Raw genomic sequence first — 17,620 nt, 5'->3', positions numbered from 1 at the left:
TGACCGGGTCCTGTGGTTTGTATGACGACTTGGCTGAAAAAACAAAAAAACAAAAAACCATGTCCTTTCCAGCCTACCATGGTCTTCTATGCGTACATTTACAGTAACGTCAGCAAATTACATAGAAATTCATGCCTAAGGAGTTTAGCTACAGCCATACGGAATACAAATAAACCCCACTGGAAGACAAACATGATTAAAATGGGCAAAAAAAAAAGAAAAAAACATAAAGACAAATGGAAGATTTACGTACAACAACTCTGATTCAATGCCTTTCTGCCTTTTGTGATGTTAACCGAAGTTATGTGTGTTTCTTAAATACCAAAACAAATGGAGGTATTGACCCTTGTATGTTGCTTAGGTGACAAACTACTGTCCGGTGTGCCTAAAGTGAGTTGTGTTGGATTATTCAGACAAGTCTGGTTCGTAACTTTAAAGTTTGGTCAAAGTAGAATCTTCCTCTATCTCTAAACTTCTAAAGCTCGTCCCTTTTTGTTACACATTTATGTTTTTTATAAGATGACTCTTTTGTCTTCAAACAGCCTAGATGTACCTCCACTCCCTGTCAGCCATGTTGACTGTTTCAGTCCTGGCTGCACGTTTAAACACCACGAACATGCCTAAAAGGGTTTTAAAGACATCAGTTTAAACGAGGCGGTCTTTACGGACTTCCACCGTTTTCATACAGATACGCTGCAGGGATTATAGCTCGGTGCAGAGATTTTGGGTTTTTTTTTTCAACGACAACTCGTTTTATTTGCGGCCCACATTCAGCACAATTGTTTCTTCGACTTTTGTAAACTTGTGCAGCATACTCTGAGCAACACATGTGACCGCTCCTCAAACACACACACGCTCACGGAGCACCCTTCAATGCAGCCTATCGCCAACCTTTGGACTTCTCCGCTGCTCCCGTTAATAGCTCGCGCTGATGGATCATTTAAAAGCCAGCCGAAGCAGACAGATGGGTAATGGATTGCATGGCAAATCATTGCTGGGATCGATGGGGGGGGGGACACACATCAATACATGGATAGGGAGCTGCTGAAACAGACACCGCGGCTAATGTGGACGAGCACAGAACATTACTGTGTTGCACACACAGTGGAGAGGGCCTACACACGCCGGGCCTCGCTGATAAGGTGTCCTTTTAAATAATGCAGACAACAAACTGACGGAGATAAGCCAAACTTTAAGTTTTTCTGCTACTTTGTGGCTCGGGGATTAGTTTGTTTAGTGCCGACACACACACACACACACACACAAACGCTCTCTGTGACATTTAACATAAGCATGTGACAGTCTTAGACACAGTGTCAGGGAAAACTAACAAAAGGACACATCTGTGTTTTTGGTACAAAACACAAAGTCCCAGAAATCCTTTCTGTGGGCCCCCGTAGGGGACGCAGAAGAAAACACCAGGCCACTTTCAGCAGGAACGGGAAGTATTTTCTTTTGATAAACAAGCAGAATTGTCACTGACGTTAGACAGCCTGCTGGGCCAACGTGCAGAGACGCACGCTGCCGTGGGGGAGAGGCGCTGTGCACAAGTGCGGAGCCTGCGCTGGCTCTCAGGTGCTCCTGTGACTGGACTCTGACTCAGCGCTGCAGCACCGGACGCTCTGGATTTTGCAGTTTTCGAACGTCCAAACAGTGTGAGGCATCGACGCTCACTGATAACTGCGTTTAACACTGATGTCAGCTGCTGCGGAAAGGCATTGTGAAAAATAACATGTATTCCTCTCAGATAACGGAGTGCCAAGACGCTACAGCTGTTTCTCGTGGACTTGTGTCGTAAATCTAATGTCTGATTCAAGGGTGGGCACTAAGGGAGCAGCTGTACTCGTCTAAAAATAACCCCCCACCCCCGCAAGGCTGACGGCGGACGGAGCGTTGAGGCTCGGCGCCGCAAAGGGCCCATTGACAGTGCCGTCCACCTGCGTTGGGCCCGGGCCCGGGCCCGGCCTCACGTCGGGAGTTACGACACAGGAAGTGACTGGGTGTTGTGCAAACTGAACGTCCGCATCTGATTCACGTGCCCCAAACAAACGGCCAAATCCTGACCGCACAGTGCAGACACACTTGATTTTTTTTTTGTTTTGTTTTTTTCCACTGAGCCGAACGTTTGTTATCGCGGTGCCGTGGCCCGAGGCAGAGAACGCTCCCTTCCCCGCCGCGGCGACAACCGCCGGCAGCCCCTGGTGCAAAACAACAAGGAGGGGGCTCGGCGAACGTGGAGTCATTAGGACAGGCCGAGTTCAACACAGCGGGACTCAGCACATTTTATCAGTGTTTTCTTTTAGTCAGGTTCTTCTCTCCAAATTAAAGAACAGACTGAAACTCCTCCTTTCGGCCCGTGCAGGCTGATAAAATCCCCGAGTGCGCGAACATCACGTTGTGTGCGTGTGTGTGTGTGTGTGTGTGTGTGGGCGTGCACACCTGTTCGGGTGGATTTTAGGGTCAATGTAATTGCTTAACACAGAAGCTGGCGATGTTTAGAGATGCCAAACGGCACCTCTGGGAGCCACTATAGCTAACAATCTGACTAATGAAGGCCAAGTAATCAAGCCTCAAACTCATCAGCCACGTTCTGCTGTAATTAAAAGGTTTATGTTCAGCATCGGGTGGGCCATCTGACTCCATCGAGTTCCAGAAGCCAGATTTGATGTTTGCTTCTGCCCCGAGCCCAGATCGGAACTGACGGTGCTCTCTTTCTTTCGCATAACAGAGCTTTAGTAGAAACTCTGAGCTATAGTTGGGAGTCCTGGTAATGCGTTTAAACACATGAACACACAGTGCAAGAGTTAAATCCAGCCATCGGTTGTGTGAGGAGAGCGGTCTGATTGTTCTCGTCTGCAGGGGAAAACAAAAACTGTGGCTTTTAATTCATTCTAAAATTAAAGGCGCTGCATTTCTCGAAGGAACGCGTATTGCCCGCCAGCCTCCTTGCCAGTTTTAGACTGAGATCATCTTATGTGGAGAATCTAGTCGCTCTGGACAATCTCACATGAGTATGCATTGTGAATGACTCTCAACTACTACCACACAAAATTTGAGCTCGATATCTGGGAAAAGGACTGCGTTAGAGCCATTTTCCTGTTGGCTAAGGTTGATCGGCTGTGGCGCCCAGCCTGAAGCGTGTCGGCTCTGAAAGTGAATCAGTCATAGGTGCCCATCCTGTGGTTACTTTCTGAAATGTTTAAGAAAATCTGTCCAGAGGCTCATGAGATATTTTGCTAACAGACAGACAGCGTTGACTCCAGAAGTTAACGCTTAGGTTTTGAACAAAAACCTTGCACAATGAGCACCTGCTCGGGGTATGTGTTGTGAATGACCCTCTGCTACTACCACACCAAATTTCACTACAATATTTGAAAAAAAAATTAACAGACTTATGTTCATTTTGGGGTTTTAGCTCTGGCGCCCATCTTCAATTGAACTGACTCCAAAAGTTAATCAGTCGTAGATGTGCATCAAATGATTAGATTCTGAGAGTTTCATTGAACTTTGGCCAGTCGTTCACGAGATATTTTGCTAACAGACACAAAACTACATACCATTACATCCGCTGGCACCCTTGAGGACTTTACCCCGCATGCAGCAGGAGGGGTTATCAGTGACTGAAGCTTTACTATAAACCGGGAAAATACTAAAGCTTCAGTTTTACCAGAAACAATTTGTTTTAAAGGCTGCTTGGAGACGCTGCGGCGCGTGTTTGCAGCAGAGAGCGAAGTCCTGCTGCAAAGCTCGCTCCACGTCGAATCTGAGGGCGGAGCTCCCCCTGGTGGCCGAGTCGAGTCACAAGCGGCGCTCCTCCGAAGCGCAGCCTCGGAGCGCAGCGGGCCAAAAAAAAAAGAAAGAAAAAAGGCCCGTTTAATTAAGAAAAACCAAGCAGATAACAAATGTATTTTTTGATTTTGTGTTAATTGCCCCTCCTGAGGCGGAAGACGCGGGCCTCCTCTGTTACCCAGCGAGCCGAGTGTAATGCAGCGGGAGCGGGCTGATGCGCCGCTGCTCGCCCACTGCTTCCTTGATTACAGGCAGCGGCTGCTTCGCGGCAGCCAATTAAAAAGCAAATGCCATTGTCTCTCACGTATCGCCATCGTTCGTGTTTGTTTGTGGACGAGCTCACCCCTCGGCTGCGTCGTTTTCCATAATGAATGCGGAGACTTCTCGGATGCGTTTGGGGGCGCCCTGCCGACCTGCGCCTCAGAGGGGACGGGGCGCTTTTTATACACAAAAAACGACATTTGCAACAACACTTGCACGTGTGGGGGAAATGCAATTTTATCTGTGAATTAGGCTCAAATGGAACAGCAGCTTTTCCCCACACTCACACACACACACACAGTCCAATTGTTGCAATTTCTTCCAACTTGCAATTAACCAATTATTAATTAGCTGGATAAGGCAAGCAGCCCACCCACAACCCGAAAAGGAAGAAAATGGAAAGATGGATGAATTAATTAGGTGATATTAGCAGAAGCCATTAACTGAAACAAGTGGGTGAAAAAAAAGAAAAGAAAAAGGCAATCAATGAGGAAAGCTCCAAATGTGTTTCTCTTATACAATCATTGAGCTAAATAGTAAACGCGTTGGAGCAGTTGTGGAACTGGAATGTCCCAGTTTTGTGTCATTTTGTCTGTGTGTTCACGTACATCACTGATTTATTGTTGCTAATGTATTAAAAGTGTCCATTGTTGAAGCTAAATCAAGTGCATCAGCTTGTTTTTGGACAGTGTTTCCGATCATAAACTACCCTCGCTGTGTTAAACTCCATGTCTGCCATGCAGTAAAGATTACACTGTGAAGAATCTGATTAGAACAAAACACCAGGAAATAAACTCCTTTAATTTGCAAATAATACTTAAAATAATAATAACAATAAATTGCTCAAACTCAGAGGTTAATTAGGGGTCCAGTTAGCAACTAATTGTGCTCAGTTGGGCTTCCTGTGCTTCATTTTCTTCTTTAAAAGCCAAGAAAGAACAGACAGATGAAACCAGTGCTCCTCCTTGTTTAGGTCCTCCGACTTGTTACTCCATCTGCGTACAGCAGGTGGCTTTTTATGTTCTTCCAGAGAATGGGGGGGAAATGTGGGTTTTTAGTGAAAACACAGTCGCTGAACCACTTCCTGCTCATCAGCCTGTTCTGAGAGCACATTCTTTGGTGAAGGAGGCGTTAGGTCCATTCCGTTATCATCTCCTCCCTGGGGTTTAACACTTCACACCAGAGGAAAGGCACTGACAGCAGGACGTTTGGGTCTGCTGGGTTAGGTCGGACATCTTTAAGCGGGGAGGGGTTCTGTGGAAAAGTTGTGAACAGTTGCTATCTTACCTGCTGCAGATGGCTCTCGGAACAGCCTCAGTTTGGAGAATCAGAGTAGAAGTCTGACAGGACTGATGAGCTAACGGCTAAGACCAGAGTAACTCCAACCTCAGTTTTTATATTTTTACCTTTTAGCAGCTCACGTAAACCTTTCACCTGCAGTCAGATGATTATTTACAGAAGATCCGCTGATTGTTTCCCAGCACAAACGGCAGCAGCGGTGGCTCATTGGAGCACCTGGGGGCAGTTTCAACAGGGATGACATATTTCTGCTGGGATGACCGCACGGTGTGAAACGAACATTGATAGAAAGGTTTGAACCGCAGCATTCCACTTTTGGGCGTGGGACTGCCGCCGTCTCAAAACCCCTCCAATCGTCTGTATTTCATGTCAGCCCGTTTCATAAACTACAAGGTAAACGCCAGGTTCACTTCACTTGGTTATTTTGGCAGAAAATCCCTGCTGGAAGTACTCCCAGGCAAATGCTACAGCTACCTGCTGCTGTCATTTGCTTTGCATGAACAATAATAGAATTCTGTGTAAATAACCTGATGACGGCGTAAAGGTCGTTGAAATGGTGTTTGGACGAGCCGCTATGAACATTTTTGACACTGGAGTCGTTTCCACTTTGGGCTAGCCATTAGCTCATCAATCCGGTCAGAATTAAACCAATTTTTTCCCAAACTTAGGATGCTAATACAACGGTCTATAACTTCTCTATAAAAACCCCTACTTCAAAATGTCTGGAATCTCCCTTTAAACACGTCTCATTCTTCTAGCTCAACAGAGATGTTGTTTAAGAGAAGTTTGAGCAAACTGCTGCTGATGTAGAGATCTGTAAACACCAGCAGCTCAACTCTGGATGCATTTCAGGCAAGTTAACATTTATTCATATTATTCCAAAGAAAATGAATGTAAGACCTAATTTAACAACAAATGTTGTTGTTTTAAAACCCCATCTGTTTGTGTATTTAACATCCCTCCTAAGCTCTCCCTGTGCTCTGCAACGAAGCTCTTTCTTCAGATTCAACCCTGGACAGCGACGGTGATTGGCAGCCTAATCAGCCGAGGTGCCAGCATCACAGACGCAGCCTCTTGGCTAATTGCGCGAAGACCCCGCGGCGCAGGTGCTCACTCTTTGTGAAGTCGCTCTGGCACGGCTCGCTCCCTTTGTCCGTCCTGGAAGTCTTTGTGCAAAATATTTGCGGCGTGCTTCCTCACAAGGACGCGGCGGCAACTTGAAGCAGTAATGAGGGTAAATTGGGCGGGGGGGGACAAAGAAAATGGGAACACAAGACGGCAATGAAGCAAAATATTACTTTATTTCCGAGGCGCGGTGAGAGGCAGCTGCTCTCCAGATTGACCTTTAGATGTAGTTACGGCAGCCACAGTAGAACGGCACTTCAGCTCGTTTTCACTCCCACTACAGCAGATTTGATCCACTCCGGACCACTCAGGCTTTGTTACATTATTTGGACGTGTTATTGCACTGTTTTTAGTTCAAATTTGTCCATAATGTTAATGTCAGTTCTGCAATCCCATCACCACAAAATGATCATAAAAAAAGGTAGAAAAAAAAAAAGTAGACACTGAAGGAAATCTACTGCATAAGCCAAAGATATTTTTTCCTAAACAAAACGTTTTTGTTTAGTTTTTTTTTAACCCACCACCTTGCAGCTCTAAAATCTCTGCAGACAAACTGGTGTACTCATCTGGCTCTCGGCCAAGTGCCCATTCCTGCACCTTCAACAGGCGGAGTGGGATTCGCTCCAGGCCCACAGTCTTTGTGTAGCCTCTGCCTGCCGCGAGCGCCAAGCCCCCGAGTCATGTTGGTAACGTCGGCCAGCTCTCGCCTCTCGGTTAGCGAAGTCATCATGTGTTCCAGTTTGGAGCGGATGGCTGAGTAGTGGTGCTGGCGCTCTTTGGTCAGCTTGTGGAAGGTGTCCTTTAACGCGGCGTCCGGAGCCGCGATCCGCCTGGACGGGGACGGCGAGGTGCCCTGCGCTGGCCCTGCGCTCGGAGGCGTGACGAAGCGGAGACGCTGGACGTCGGTCTGCTTGTCGCTGTCCGCCACCGACCGGCTGGTCTGAGTGGAAGCGTGGCAGGGGACGGGCTGCCTCTCTGCAGGAAACAGCCGAGTCACGCTGCCAGCCAGGATCTCCTCCCGCGCGTGCTTCTGCTCCGTCCCGTCTACGGTGGAGGAGTCGGACTCCGGGCTGGCCTTCCGATGCTCTGGCGACGTGGCCTCGCACGGCGGCTCGAACGCAGACGTCGGGGGCTTGCGGCTGGGCGTGCTCGTCAGACAAGCTGGCTCGGCGAACTTCCCTCTGGCCAAGTGCGGGGAGAAGGTGGCTGGGTGTTTGACGAGGAGGTTCTCGAAGACGCTGCCGGCGCGGACACCCGGAGGTCCGCGGGTGTTTATGGGCAGAGACTGGGCGTAGAGGATGCGGAACTCCTCGTCGAACTTCTCCGATATCTGCCCAGAGAGCTCGATCAGGTTGCTGCTGTTCAGTTTGCCGTCAGTCCAGTTGAACCTGGAACAGCAGTGAGATGGAACATGACGTGCAAACAAAGCAACTGAGTACTGAGAAGAAAAGACGATTAAAGATAAGTAAATAAATGAGCAAAACCAGAAATAAGACATATAGTGAGAGGCACAAGAGGTAGATTGGAGAGATTTAAGCTTATAGATGGTATCTCACTCGGCTGGGACTAGTTAGTGAACAGCTTTCATGAGGGAGTCTCCAGAATATCTTGCGACTGAATGTCCTCGATTTAGTTGCAGAGGGACGCAGCCCCGTCACATCAGCTTTGAATGTTTCGTGCGACGGCTTTTCTCTTAAAAGGTGTCCAATCCTGGTCCTCGAGCGCCACCATCCTGCATGTTTTCCCTGTTTCTCTGCTCCAACACACCTGATTCAGTGGTTAAATCACCTCTTCATGTTCTGCAGAAGCCTGTTAATCACCCATTGATCCAGATCAGGTGTGTTGGAGCAGGGAAAGAAGTAAAACATGCAGGATAGTGACCCTTCAGAACCACGGTTGCCTACCTCTGGTCTACAGCTTATCAGGAGCATATTGAGCCCATATCTCGAACCCATCTGAATTTACTTGCAGGTGTCTCCGGCTCATCTCAAGAGTGCCACAGCTGTGTTTCGTCACCTGATCTTCTCTGACAGAAAACATCCGAGGCGAACGTCCAGGTCTTAAAACCACACCGACGACAAATGAAAACTGGTCCAGATATTTCTATCTTCGTTTCCAAAGCGTGCCAATTCATAAACGTGGGGACGGCTGCCGAGACGGGTACAACGTGGGCCACGGCCAAGGACGCAGCTTTGCGAGCGGCGCACACAAAAGTTCACTGCGATTTTTTAAAAAGCTAAGCTGGCTGCTGAAAACGCAGCCGCGCAGCTCGTTGGTCATTACCATATTTTCCGGAATATAAGGTGCACTTAAAAGTCTTCAATTTTCTTTAAAAAAGACAGTGCTCCTTATAATCCGGAGCACCTTATATATGTAAGAAGTCTTAATGTTTTAGTACGACTTTGGTAAACTACAAAGCTGCAGCGCTCGCAGCGTTAAGGCTCAGTAAGGCTCACTTTTATACTTTGGCTTTTAACACACCGTGATTTTTTGTCTTTCTTGGCACCTAAAACATACCTGCTGTGAACTCGTATGTGTATGTCTCTTTTATCTATTTATCGTTTTTTATCTCTTTATTTGTTTTATCTATTTCCTTTTTATTGTACAGCACTTTGGCTACCCCTGTGGTTTTTAAAATGTGCTATATAAATAAAGTTGATTGATTGATTGAGTTGTAGTCACAGGGCTCCGTGCACGGCGCTCAGACCTGAGCGAGCGGTGGAGGCGTTCATACTTGACGCTTACATCGGTGCAGTATCCTTCTGTGAGTTTTGAACTGTTTGATTATCTTTGTGATCTCTCATAGAGGGATCATATAAATGCTGATACAGGCGAACCAGCTCTGCTAGAGCAGCAAAATCGTCCATTTTGAATGGAGCGCGGCATTCGGTCCGCGCAACGTTACAAAAATTGGTAGGCGAGGATGCGCCTTATAGTTCGGTGCGCTTTATATATGACAAAAGTTTGAAAATAGATCATTCATTGACAGTGCGTCTTATAATCCAGTGCGCCCTACAGTGCGGAAAACACAGCACGTATTTTCTTGCGATTTTGAGTCCTCCAACGGTCGCAGCCCAGCGAGATACTACTTTGACAAAAAAAAACAAAAACATCAAAGTGGCTTTGAAAACCAAATAATTAATTGAATATGTTCAATATGACCACAGATCCTGGAGAGGTTTTAATGATTTAAATGGTGCACAGCTGGATTCCAAATTTTATCCAAACGACAAACGACTGGTTTGATTGAGGGTGGAAGTAGTTCATTTTCCCGTGGATACATGTTTGATTAGCGGGTCTTTCTAAAGTGTGGCCTTGACAGAGGTTTTGGATTTCCAGTTTAGCAGCATTGTTTTATTGGTGACAGCTGAAGCAATAAAAACATTCCCTTCCAGGGCATTTTATACGAATCTAGTAAACAGGGTGAAGGCTGCAGCCAGGTTGCTGCTGTTCAGTTTGCCACCAGTCCTGTTGAACATGACGCATGGCTTAAAAATACCAAGAAAAAAATTAAAAAATGCATCCCCTACAGCCTGACAGGTGAAACGTGTGGTGAACTTCTAACCTGTAGGAACCTGTCGCCACTCTGTTTCCGTCGATCAGCATGAACCGCTCGTGAACCTTCCCGGTAATCCTCGCTCCGGACCTCGTGTAGTACGTCGTACCGGTTATGGTTCGCACCCTCATTTGCTGGAAGGATTGAGGACACATTTGAACACGATGTTATCTAACACGTTCGGCTTGTGCCTTACGGAGCCACACCCGGCCTCTTTTAACCGAACCAACCACATACCCGAAGCTCGTCCAGGCGAACGCCGACGTTTTGGCACATCTCCAGGAAAGCGGGCGCGCACGCCTGGTCGAGCAGAACGTAGACGGGGACTTTGCGGTGGGAGCACGCCTCTTGAAGATCCTTGAAGATATCCAGATCCGTAAGGGAGTCCGTCACTATGGCAATCACCTGCAGTGGAAAATTACAGAGGTAATATAATAAAATTCCTGCTCGAGCTGCAGCCGTGCTCGCACAGATGTAGCACATGATTGTGTTTTCATTATTATCAAACACAAGGCCTTATTCAAACAGAGCTGCGAATCTCTGTCACACACTCCCTGTAATGTGTGTGCTGATGAGCTTTCTATTGACTGTGGTCTGTTACCATGGCAATCAGCAGCCATGCTTGCTCAGCAAACAAATGACTTTTATACAGGAGGAAAGTAGGTGCGCTAAAGGGTTTTTCTCTTCTTTCTAAGCTTTTTTTTTTTTGGTGCCCTAAGATTTCTCTTCTTCCTTTTTTTTTTTTCCACAAGGAGGAATGGAATTTCACATGCTGTGCTAAAGGCTGCATGTTGGGGATTAGACACGGGTGTATCTTGAATTCACTGCCTCACGCTGGCGTCATTTGCATGCTGCTTTCTCAGGAGCACCTCGCCTTTTTGGATAATGATGTGTGGACGCTTTTTTTTTTTTTTTGGAAGGCAGAGAGATGAAGGCTGTTCCTTTTGAGCAGGACAGTAACGGCGTATGAACGCAGTGTGTGTTAGTACAGTCAGTGGCTTCAAGGTGCAATAAAGAGTGTTTGCAATGAGTTGTTTTGCATTACAAAAGAACAAAAGGCCTACAGTTGGACGGAGATAAGAATAGCTCGATATTTCACTGGATTCCAAGTGCATGCATTAAAATATAAGCGTACTATCAACCCCTACATAAAGACACATCACCTTTTAGCTCTAAATTTAAAAAAACAAGCGTGTTTAAAGATTTCTGGCGAAAGAGGGAATGCAATGTTTCTGGTAGGTGAGCTCAGCACGTTGAGGCACATCTGGCACGCAGGTTCTACACAAGCCTGAGGTGATGATGAAGCTGTAAACTCTCCTTACGTTCTCCATGCCGGACTATTTCTTTTCTTTTCTTTTCTTTTGTGGATAGGTGCTTTCCTTCAGGAACCTTTTGGTTCTGTTGAATAATTAAAAAAAGAAAGAAAAGAAAGCACCATATTGCCCGTCTTCTGATCAAAACGTGGATTTATTAGATTGAGGGAGAGCTGTCACATCTGTAAGGACAACAAGGTGACTAGTTCAAGGAAAGTGCAAAATGGATTTAGGAATTGTTGAAAGAAAAGGCGATTTGATTTATTGTCCGATGTTGCCAAACAGGGGTGTGAATGTGATGATGTTAGAAAGTGTCTGTCAAAGCGAAGAGATCGCAGTATTGTGGCTGTAGAGCACATTCTATCTGTCGTTGCTCGAGATCACCGATTCCCAAACTCTTTAGCTTCTGACCCACAAAATAATGGCAGCAGAGACCTGAGACCCCAGCTGGTGCTGGGTAAAAAAAAAACAAAAAAAACAGCACATATGTTGTTAATAAGTCAACTGTTGTGATATTTTCATCAAACTACTGTTTATATATTTTACTTAAAGAAATGCTACTAGAAAGTTTTAGGTTTTATTTGATTTCTGGAGATCATCTTGAGACCCCTTAGTTCGTGTTTCTAGACCCACAGTGGGGCCGTGGACCCCAACTTATGGAACCAGTGTTGTAGAGGCATGTTTTATTTTTCACAGCCCAGTCACAACATCTTGTCACTACATATTTATATTAATATATATGATTGCACGGTTCAGTAACTTGCAAAATAGTGGAAAAAAACTGTAAACATTCTGATAAAATCATAATCTTGATGTTATTGTAAAGGAAACTGAGATTTTTGCCATACCCCCAAACTTAATGCCAAATATTCGGCCTTTAATAATAATAATAATAATATAAATAAACTGAATCCTTCAGGCTAAGTCCTACAAATCCATCAAAGTGCTTCAGTAAAAATATAGTGAAATATTTGTTGACCAGAATTTAAAAAGGTTTAAAAAATTCACTCAGCTCCTGCAGCATGCGCGTTTAATTAGTGAATTATTGATTTGTCGGGCTTTTTAAGCGCGTGCTGTGTACCTCTTTGGCACTTTTAATGAGCCTCCTCGCAGTCTCCTTGCAGCTGTAAATCCTCTCCCCGTAGCTGGGCTGGAAGTGCGCCACCGCCCGCGTCACTCCGCGGTACGACCCCGCGGTGAAGGCGGGCCAGCCCATCTCCAGCAGCGGCGGCTCCACGTCGGACGCCTCGGGGAAGTAGGTGACCGACGAGCAGTCCAGGGAGCCGCCGAGGGACGGCTCCAGCGCCTGTTGGTCCTCCCCGTGGAGGAGGGAGGCGCACCGCGGGGCCACGGCGGCGCTCCGGATCCGCTGGATTTCGTCGTCCGACAGAAAGTTGGGAATCCTCTCCTTCCTGAGGAAGCCCAGAAAGTCGTCGATCCCTCCGGACAGCAGCTGCTCCAGAGCCAAGCGGTGCCTCTCGTTGTAGACCTCCTGCGGGTCCAGCCCGTCGGACCCGGTTTGTCTTGGACCCAGTCTCAGAGGGGAGTCTTCCAGGTACTGCGACAGAGCCATGGCTGTGACTTCTTGCTGCCCCTAACAGCGGCAGGCAGGTAACGTCTCACCTCCAGGGGAGAAAATTTGTATTTAGTAGTTTCCCTCTGTTCCTGTCCGTGCCGCGTCCTGATTGGCTGCTGAAAAGTCGTCGAACTGGAACGGTGTTTTCTGATTCGTCGAGCCTGGCTGTCGCTCAAGCCCGCGGCGTCTCTGATTGGCTCATTCGGAGGCAAACAATCCTTATGTACAGTCCCTCCGCTCTGCTCTGATCCGGTTACAAAACGGCAGCGAAAGTGTGAGAGGTGTCACTCTGACGGGTTTCCGTTCAGATAAAGAAACAGGTTTCCAATTGCTGCATCAGTTCGTAAAACTCCAAAAAAAAAAAAAAAACAGATGAAAGATCAATCAATCAGGTTTAAAAAAGCCAAAAGAAAAAAAAAAAAAAACACTTGTTGAGTTCCAGCGTCTTATTGTGAAAGGCTCTGTGAAGAGCTCGGATTTCCATTTTTGCAAATCATTCTCAAATGTTTTCTCAAAAAAAAAATAAAATAAATAAAGGCGAGAACATTTTTGATTAAAGCCTAACAGTATTAACTCTCTGCTCGACTTTTAACCAGTATGTGCCAGGAAATATTAAATATCTGGAAAGGTCTTGTTAACACTGTGGTGCCTTGAGAGTAAGTGCTTGGGGGCAGAACTGTGGGTTTTTTGGTTAGAATGGAGTGAGGTTAAGTTTTAAGAAACTCATAAGTACGCCATTCTCCAACCAAATGCCCTTGAAGAACATGTAAATAACTTGATAGATGTTATGATAAAGTTTAATCCGAAAGGATCAGATAAAGCTACAATGTTTTATTGTCACAGTAAAATTAAAGTAACATTAGCAGTGGTGTTTAGATGATCACTGTAAGAAAATAAAACATAGGAGGAGTCTTATAAGTCTTATTTATTACCTTGGAAAAAACACCTATATAGTACTTATGAAGGCGTTTCTCTGTTATAAAATGTGAACTATAAACAATTCAAATGAGCTACACAATGTTTTACGTGTGTGAAGGGGACTGATGCATATTTGCATGCAGTCTACCCACCACACCCTCCAATTATCTAAGGAACCAAACAAAATTCAAGCACATTACATTATTAATCCTAATACCAAAATTACCCCAGGTCTTTAATGTTATAACACACATTTTTAATTTTTTCTGTTTTATTTTTTCCTACTCTCCTGCAAGTTCAGTGCTCAGGCTGACTGTTGCTGTTAATGGCAGCTGAATGATTGTCCTCACGCAGAATATTTCTTGTCTTTTGCAGTTTCTTACTGCAGCTATGTGCAACATCCCCCATCCAGTAGGGACCGATTTAAAAGGAAGATCAAATCTGTGTGTCGGTCCTGCATGTTCTTCCACTTCAGGAGACACTGAATACATATTTATGTCTCATGCAGTGGACCTTTTGGGTATACAGTCCGCCCACCTGTTAGCTGCGGAAATATGAACATTTCCAAATCCATTTTAGGCCCATCCTTAGGGCCTATACATTGTATCCAACACTCCAACACTGTTGGGGTGACCACATCTCTTTTTGCCATTATAATTATGTAAATAACTAACATCCATTTCTTTTATTTGCATTGTTTTTTTTTTCTTCCTGTTATATAATAAGCTTGTTGCTGCCCGTTTTTGGAGTTGCGCGCTCGTCTGAGCGCTTTTACGCACAGAAGGCCAACAAGGTCACGAGGGCCGCGGAACTCAACGGGCACCCTTTCATTTTTGGTTGATTTTCTGTTTTCTGGTCACGCATCGGCGTGATAATTAGGCTGCAGTTGCGGCGCATCTGCGTAAAAGGCGCCTAACGCCTGTGCGTAAATGTCTATTTTAAGTCTCATATAGGCCTGGGCTTTAAATATCAACTTCGGGTGGAGAAGATCAAAAAGAGCTTTATTATTAATATTATTATTATTATTATAAAGAAGGCAGTTTTTGACGAGGGGAAACCGATTCCAAAATTTAAACTACATCCAAACCAGCGCCGTGCCGCTATTGTAGTTTAGAGCACAGCTTTACCCCCTTCACCCCCCTCCACCCTCCCACCCCCAGAACTAAAATGTGCACCGGGCTCACAGTACACCCTCCTCCTCTTCTTTCTCTCTCTCTCTCACAAACACACACACACACACGCATACATCCCCATCTCATCCCCGCCCCTCTCCAAAATTTTAGATGAAAGGGCTTTTGGATTTTGGATGACGCTCCGTGTCACGTGTTCATAGGAACTACACTCGCTATAATTTTTTGGAGCTCCCTCGTCCTGCACAGCCGCCCGTAGTTGTTTTAGCCGCCTCCATACAGCGTAGCTGAGGGCTGTCGGAGGTAATGTAATGTAATGTACCTTACCGTGGTCACTGACGGGTTCACGCCAGTTCACCGGGTTCACTTGAGGAGAGCTGCCACCCCACTCTTTCGTTTAATTATTATCATTTAGATTTTTTCTTCTTTCTTTTTTTTTCTAAACTCGACTCCTCTTCTGCTCAAGCGATCGGAGCTGGTCCCCCCCCCCCCCAAAAAAAAACCAACCAATTCATTTATGTATTAATGTCGGATTCCATCTCTCCGCCGCCGAGGTAAGGACACATCCACTCCAACACCGGAACACTCGCTCGGTCCGGCCGCGCTGCCAGCTCCGAAGTTGTTTACCGAAACCATGGCTCGCTGCTGATTATTGGATTTTCATCTGGCGCTGCGGCGGAGGCAGTTGATATGAAGTCGCCAATGTATAAAATGGCGACAGTAGGTGGAGGAGGCGGGTGGATGATTTCTTTTTTTCCTTTTTTTTCTTGATCCAGAGGGGGGGATATAAGGTTATTCGGAGTCGGCTCCGAGGCGGTGTGTGTGTGTGTGTGTGTGTCGCCCCACAGCCTTCCTGGTGAACGGAGCGAAACGGGTTAACTTGTCAGCTCGTTGGACGGATCCCCACCTCCCCCCGGTTTGGCTCAGCCCTGCGCTCCCTCTGCGCGCTATATGTGGCGTATCTGCTTTATTTTATTGCACAACGCGCCGTGCTGCTTAGTTGGGAGAGACTTTTTTTTTTTTTTCAAACGCGGCGCTGGACGCAGCCCGTAAGCAGGTCAGAAATGGGCTTTTTTCTCTCTCTCTCTCTTTCTCTCTTAAAGCTGAGCAGCCCGGGAGCTTCGTACGTGTTCAAACTGCACGGCAACTATCATTTCTCTTTCAGTCCCCACCTCCACCTCTCTCACGCCAGAGCCACAAGGAAGGCCCTTATATCTATGCACAGGATTCATTTGCTTTTTAATTTCCTTCTCTTCCTCCTGCCAACGTGCCCTCCACCCCTCCCCTCCACCATCTCACACACACACACACACTCAAACATATAAGAGCTGCAGCTATCAGGCATTGGATTAAAAAGTATGAGTTCCTGTATCTGTACGTAAACATTGCCCCAGCTCGGAGTGCCATGTGTCTCCCCCTGCCTTCAGTGCCTTCAGGGTAGGGCCCTCTGCTGACTAAGGTTGCCTCTGTGTGAATCATGTGTGGGTCCAAGTCAGTGTCCACAGCCCAAAACCCCAAATTATTCAAACAGGAGGCTAGACGAACTATGAATCACTGGTCATTTTTTCTTTTCTTTTTTTTTTTTTTTTTTTTTGGCATGGGTCTCAATTATTTAACCCTGTAATCTTGTTATGTATAATGTAGGTCGCAGGGGATGACTGTGCTACTCCCAGGTGCTCCTGAGAAACTAGGTGCTTGTGGACTCCCAGCTGTGTGGAGAGTCCAGTCCGGTCTCTGGTGGGGCACTTTCCGCACCCCGATAGTTAATTCGCAGGCGTGCGTGGCGAGCGGCAAAACAAAGGGAAATGAGCTCTTGGCCGCGCAGCTCCGGCAGACCGCGCTCGGCCCTGGCCCGGTGAGTTCAGTGTGTGTGTGGAGGTTTTGACTCCGACAGGACGCCTACACTGGGGGAATGTCAATTCCCTTTTGTAGATCCCTGGGAACGGTCTTCCATCTCCCTTCTCGGAACTGCTCTAATGAGGCCAGGCATATTGCCTTTCATCCCGCACTCCCTGCAATTAGGCACAGCTCATAGTTTTTGTTATGGCCACAGCTGAGTGTTTGTATACAGGCACACAATGTAGTGGGCCAAGAGTGCCCACTCCCCTCCCAACAACATGCTCATATACCTCGAATACTGGAGCCACTTTTCAGGATTTGCTGTTCTGACCTCATCGAGCAAAAGCCGCTGTAGATGGTATGTTTTTATGTGCCTCCCACAGCTCAAAATGAATCTGGTGCCAGAGAATACAGAGGAGGGTCATATGGTCATGATTTGCAGATTTAGCCAACATGGAGTGTATAACATTCCTTGAGTTCAGAGGAGAGAAAAAAAAAATCAACAATCTAATGCCAACGGAATCTATTTTCAAGCTGTTTTTGTATAAACATGCATCCATTTCAGCAGCATACTTCGTAATGCTCACAGAAAATTCTCTGAAAGCCAATACCCAGGCCTATTTTCCCTGACCTGAAAGGACGGCGTTCTACACAGGTTCACTTTTATTTGGGTCTTTCATTCTTTTTGGTGTTGCTTTTGTCATCGGACCAATGCCGTACCGAAGCCCAGCCCGCTCAAAAGCCCCACTAAACCAGCATGTTTGCTCAGTTCCAACCAAAAGAACTGTGCGTTCACAAGAAAAAAAAAAAAAAA

The 17,620-nt window shown here is 46.3% G+C and overlaps 2 protein-coding genes across 5 annotated transcripts in view; one reads left to right on the top strand and one right to left on the bottom strand.

Annotated features, from left to right (window-relative positions):
* Positions 1–6,631: 6,631 nt before the first annotated feature.
* fam83d (family with sequence similarity 83 member D) lies at positions 6,632–12,949 on the bottom strand. The gene is made up of 4 exons (XM_017430564.3): positions 12,425–12,949; positions 10,268–10,435; positions 10,040–10,164; positions 6,632–7,862 (listed from the first exon to the last, which is right to left on the bottom strand). The coding sequence occupies exons 1-4, from the start codon at positions 12,914–12,916 to the stop codon at positions 7,037–7,039; spliced, it is 1,611 nt and encodes a 536-aa protein (XP_017286053.1). The 5' UTR covers positions 12,917–12,949; the 3' UTR covers positions 6,632–7,036.
* Positions 12,827–17,620, top strand: part of si:ch211-232b12.5 (zinc fingers and homeoboxes protein 3) — a 17,550-nt gene continuing 12,756 nt past the window's right edge. Inside the window, exon 1 of one of the 4 annotated variants that reach the window (XM_017430562.3) lies at positions 12,827–12,954. The gene's annotated coding sequence lies outside the window, so the exon portion shown is untranslated. Of the gene's footprint in view, positions 12,955–15,046; positions 15,271–15,390; positions 15,522–15,909; positions 16,025–17,620 lie in introns of those variants that run through there. The other 3 variants (XM_037975094.1, XM_017430561.3, XM_037975093.1) reach the window with 3 other exon arrangements.

Source organism: Kryptolebias marmoratus, linkage group LG4 (genome assembly GCF_001649575.2).
Source record: "Kryptolebias marmoratus isolate JLee-2015 linkage group LG4, ASM164957v2, whole genome shotgun sequence".
In the NCBI taxonomy this organism is placed as follows: domain Eukaryota; kingdom Metazoa; phylum Chordata; class Actinopteri; order Cyprinodontiformes; family Rivulidae; genus Kryptolebias; species Kryptolebias marmoratus.
Note: the sequence above shows the minus strand (reverse complement) of the source record. Positions and strands in the feature narration are given on the sequence as shown.